General features: G+C 45.9%; 1 protein-coding gene across 1 annotated transcript; it reads right to left on the bottom strand.

The window, feature by feature from the left end:
- Positions 1-238: 238 nt before the first annotated feature.
- LOC130879948 (olfactory receptor 52B2) lies at positions 239-4,849 on the bottom strand. The gene is made up of 2 exons (XM_057778765.1): positions 4,821-4,849; positions 239-1,211 (listed from the first exon to the last, which is right to left on the bottom strand). The coding sequence occupies exons 1-2, from the start codon at positions 4,847-4,849 to the stop codon at positions 239-241; spliced, it is 1,002 nt and encodes a 333-aa protein (XP_057634748.1).
- Positions 4,850-5,329: the final 480 nt, after the last annotated feature.

Genomic DNA, 5,329 nt, shown 5'->3' with positions numbered 1-5,329 from the left:
TTCTCATATAAGAGAAATGGACACGTAGTTTATCATTTCTAGTTCTTTAGGATAAATGTATAAAGTGGACAGCAAATATGAAACAAGAGAAAGAGATAAGGAAGACAAATTAGAAAATGGAAAAGTAGGAAGAGGAGAAGGATGAAGCAAAAGATGGGAAGTCTTGTCTATCCAGGAGATCTGTGCTCCTTGGCTAGCTTCCTTGATGGAGCTGGATGGAAAGGGTCACAAGGACCCATCAGTCCAAAGGAGAGGAACAACACTGAGTCTTGATGTCCAAGAGCCAGTGGGCTACACCCTCTCGGATTTGCTTAGTCTTAACTCCATAGACAATGGGGTTCAGCATTGGGGGCACCACCACATAAAGATTGGCCAGCAAGATATGCACATGCCGGGGAATGTTCCGCCCAAAACGGTGAGTCAGTAAAGTGAAGAAGGATGGAACGTAAAACATGAGGATGACACAGAGGTGAGACCCACAGGTGCTGAGGGCCTTGTGCCGAGCATCCTGGGAGGGCAAGCGGAACACTGCTCGGAGAATGAGTGAGTAAGACACAGCGATGAGGATCACATCTATGATGACCATGACGATGGGCACTGAGAAGCCGTACCAGATGTTAACGGTGATGTCGGCACAGGCTAAGCGGGCCACCCCAATGTGCTCACAGTAGGAATGGGGGACGATGTTGGTTCGACAGAACGGCAGCCGCTTCAACAAGAAAATCACAGGAAAGATGATACAGACGCTTCTGATAACAATAGCTAGAGCAATCCTACCTACTATGCGCCATGTCAGCACCGTTGTGTATCTCAGTGGGGCACAGATGGCCACAAAGCGATCAAAGGCCATGGCTAACAGGATGGCGGACTCCCCCACAAACATTGTGTGAACAAAGAAAACTTGGGTGACACAGGCATCGAAGGCAATGTTGTGGGCTTGGAGCCAAAAGATGGCTAGGGCCTTGGGCACAGTAGTGGTGGACAGCAGGATGTCTGTGATGGCCAGCATGGAGAGGAAGAAATACATGGGCTCGTGCAGGTTCCGTTCTGTGATGATGACCGCTATCAGGATGCTGTTCCCAAAGATTGCAGTGACGTACATGAGACTCAGGGGTACAGACAACCAGGTGTGATAAGCCTCCAAGCCAGGGATGCCGAGGAGCACGAAAACCGCAGGGTGGAAGATGGTAATGTTGTTGGGATTCATGACACTTACTAAGTGCTGATCAGAGGCTGCAAGGGAAGGAGCAGAAGGAACTCTTCCGTGTGTGCAGAGGCTCAAAGACAGACATGAACCTGTGAATTGCTTAGTTCCCAAGAGAAAGTTCATCTAGAGGATAGTGGCTAGGGTGTAGGAATGGCTTCTGGCCCTGGTGTCTCATTTGCCCAGTCCCTGTGGTGAAGTGCTTTAAGAACCAACAGAAGCTGCACCTACCTCCATTTGCCCCACCCCCAGTGTCCTGACCCATCTGCACATTTCAACATTCATCTAACATTTCCACATAAGTACAGATTGCTCTCTATAAAGCTTATTCTTGCTCCTTCCTGAACATTCTATTCTGTTTACCTACATTTCTCTCTCACTTCCTCTTCTCTCTGCCCAAATTTTATCCTTAAAAATCCTTAAAATAGCTCCTCAAGACACACCACTCTGTAATGTGTTTGTAATATATCTCCTTCCTTCCTGAAGACATATTAAGTAAACTCAATTATATGTAATAGGATTGTTTATCTGCCTATTACCTTGAACGATTCTCGGGAAAGTTGCCCTCATGACTCCCTGTGATGGACATGGAGAACCAGGTGGAAATTGGAAGGCAACTAAGAGATGTGTTTGTCCACTGTGACCCAGATTCACAGCCTCCCTGAAAGCAGTAAACAGGGGCAGCCAATGAAACCAAAGGAACAATTTTTCATCACCCTCCCATGAACTGGTACTTCAGAAAGTTCCATAAAATGCCTTTTGATCGAGTCTGCAACTCTATCCACGTTAAACCCAAAATACATAGATCCCACTTCTGGAGAAACTGTCTTGACAAGAGGCAATCAGTCTGTCCCCTTGACCTTTATCAGCTCCAACACGGCCTGCTTCCTCCCTACTCGTTCCTTCATTCCAGAAGTACCCAAGTGTCCCTGTTACTAAAACATGTTCTAAACCCTCTTTCTCTTAGACTTCCAAAGCTCATGGAACATTTATCTCTGGCACAAATTATCAGTCAGCTGTTAGTCATTAGTAATCTAGACAGGTCCTTGAACAAAACTCCATGGTAACAAGTACCTAAAATGCAAGCACTCAGGAAGCTGAGGCAGGAGAAAGGACACAAATTTGAGGTTAGCCTGGGATAAACAGTGAGCTTCAGATAGACCAGAGCTAGAGCATGGGTTCTTGCCTCAAATAAATAAATGCCATGAGAGAAAAAATAAAAACTATAAAGGCATCACATAAAAACTAGACATATAAAGGCATCACATAAAAACTAGACAGACAGGGCTGGAGGGATGGCTCAGCGGTTAAGAGCATTGCCCGCTCTTTCAAAGGTCCTGAGTTCAATTCCCAGCAACCACATGGTGGCTCACAACTATCTGCAATGAGGTCTGGTACCCTCTTCTGTATAAATAATAAATAAATAAATAAATAAATAAATATTAAAAAAAAAACTAGACAGACATTCTGATAAACTTGTCCTAGGTGCCCTGTGGAAGAAGCCATGCAAAGGAATAAGATCATCAGTTCCTTCTGCTCTGAAGATGTCCTGGGTCAGACCACAGCCTGCTCTGAGGGACAATGGGACAACAAGTAGACACTAGGGAGAGAACAGAACCAGACGCCAGCAGGTAAAGACCCAGGCAGACCCAGCATAGGACACCTCTCCAGCCAGATTCTCCTGAACATTTTTCCGCATCCACTCAGAAGAAACTGAGCTTTGTTGAAATAAGCGCTAAGGGGGAGGGGGTGGGATGCTCTATTTTAAAGCCTCACCCTCAGGTTTATAGAAACAAAAGCCACATGAGAAAACAAATTTATTTTTCTAAGAAGAAAAGGAAAATCTTTACTACTTCTCCCAACTGTGCTACTTACAAGTTTATCCCCTTTTTACTAAAGCAGTTTTGCAGATACAAGCCCTCAATTAGTCCTTCTCTCTGCTTGCAGCTACATGGTCTAATCACAAGACTGAAACGCCAAGGGCATGGCGGCTGCTGATGAAGCCCTGCAAAGGGCACAACTGACTGGAAAGGAGAAGTGTCACCAAGTGTTTTTTGGGGCCACCATCTCAGCCCTGTTCTGCCAGCAGCACTGAAGGCTTTAGGTTCACATAAACCACATATGGCAATGAGGGTCACAAACATGTGCTCTCACAGAAAGCACTTCCTAGGGTTCTGAAGGAATATTGCATGATTTTACAGAAGAGAAGGAGAGCCAGGATGGTAGAGAAGAGGCCAGGAGCCATGGAAGCGAAGGAGACTGTGCAGTGGTGGGAACACTGACTTGAGGAGCCAGGTCCAGATAAATAACATCACCTTCCTCCTGCATTCCTCTATTTCCTCCTCAGCAAAGAGAACAGGAATCAAGTCAGGGGGTAACTGTGAGGGTTGCAGAGTTCACCCAGACAGCATGCTGAGACAATGAGGGTGTTACTGTTATCTCAACCCCTTTGTTTGGCCATCATCCTACTGTGCTTTTCCTGGAAGCAAAACCTGAGCACCATGCTGGAGTGAGCACTGTGGCAAGAGCCTAGTCTTCACCCAGACTGGACCAAATGAAACTCCTCTCCCAGTATGAGAGGAGGAAATCGAGCAGAGGAAGCACCAAGGAGAAGAGAGTTACCTGTGAGCAGGTCTCTCCTGTGGACCTGGTGTCTGAGAACCCACGCCTAGACCCAGACCAAGACTTAGCCTGGCACAGAACCACCCAGCAGACTTCCTGCAAGTGCTTTGAAAACCACCCATCTTTCCTGTCATCTACAGAAGTTCCTGGGACACGGTGCAGTGGCAAGGGTAGTGTCAAGAAAGCTGGGGTGAGGGCTCCAGGGAAGACATCCAGGCTTCCTTGTGGCTCCTGTCCAGGCTCTGTTCTTTGTCTTTTCTGGGTCAAATTCTACCTAGTTATAGATTTTGCCACTGTCCATTCCTTCCTTCTGGAGTTACACAAAGGCCTTTTGTGTCTCTATAGTCTGAATTTGGAAGACTGTGATCACAATACATTAGAATGCACTCACAAATCCCATCCTATGCAACTGTCAGGTGACTCTATGAGACGCTTTGTGCCTAGCTGAATTATCTAGACAGTTATTAATACACATATTAATTTCACTTTGCCATCTTCCTTGTACATTTATTTCATATTACAAGTATTCTTCTCCACTCAGACTCCCGACTGCACGCTGAAGCCGCGCGGCTACATACTTCACACCACTCAGACTCCCGACTGCACACTGGAGCCGTGCAGCTACACACTTTACACCACTCAGATTCCCGACTGCACACTGGAGCCGCCCGTGCAGCTGCACACTTCACACCATTCACACTCCCGACTGCACACTGGAGCTGCCCGTGCAGCAGCATACTTCACACCACTCAGACTCCCGACTGCATGCTGAAGCCATGCAGCTGCACATTTTACACCACTCAGACTCCCAACTGCACACTGAAGCCATACAGATGCACACTTCACACCACTCACACTCCCGACTGCACACTGGAGCTGCCCGTGCAGCTGCATACTTCACACCACTCAGACTCCCGACTGCACGCTGAAGTCATGCAGCTGCACACTTGACACCACTCAGACTCCCGACCGCACGCTGAAGCCATGCAGCTGCACATTTTGCAGCAGGTTTACTGCAGTCATGTCACAAGACATGTGTTCTTTAACTTTGCTCAATAACATGCATTCCTTACACATAGTCATGGGGTACAGTTTAATTATCATATACACATATAATAGGGAATCCAATTTGGAAAGTGTTTACCTTTTAACGTACTGGAAGTTCTCACCCTGCTCACAGGCACTCAGAAAGCATGTCTCATGTTCTCACAATCTAAAGCCAGACTTAGCTGTGCTGCAGAGGCTCTGAGAGTCCCCTGACTCATTATCACATCTTTACAGAATTGGTAAGTCATGTTTAAATAACAAGTTAAAATGTATGTATTATATACAGCACTATGTACACACGCACACAGACACACACACACATATATAAAATCACTGTGGCATACCTAATAAAGTGAAGTATTATGCATAATATTTAGCATCATTTTCAATGTTAATATCTTTAAAATCTAATTTCTAAGTAGGTTTATATTATATTATATTCTCTTATTAACCACA

The sequence above is a fragment of the Chionomys nivalis genome, chromosome 8, assembly GCF_950005125.1.
Source record: "Chionomys nivalis chromosome 8, mChiNiv1.1, whole genome shotgun sequence".
Classification (NCBI taxonomy): Eukaryota; Metazoa; Chordata; class Mammalia; order Rodentia; family Cricetidae; genus Chionomys; species Chionomys nivalis.
Note: the sequence above shows the minus strand (reverse complement) of the source record. Positions and strands in the feature narration are given on the sequence as shown.

Bases quoted from the DNA above. Each gene is read 5' to 3' on its own strand.
- LOC130879948 (XM_057778765.1), bottom strand. From the start codon at position 4,849: ATGACTGCAGTAAACCTGCTGCAAAATGT. The intron at 1,212-4,820 runs GCAGCTGCATGG...GCACTTAGTAAG, and splicing joins GTAAACCTGCTGCAAAATGT to TGTCATGAATCCCAACAACA.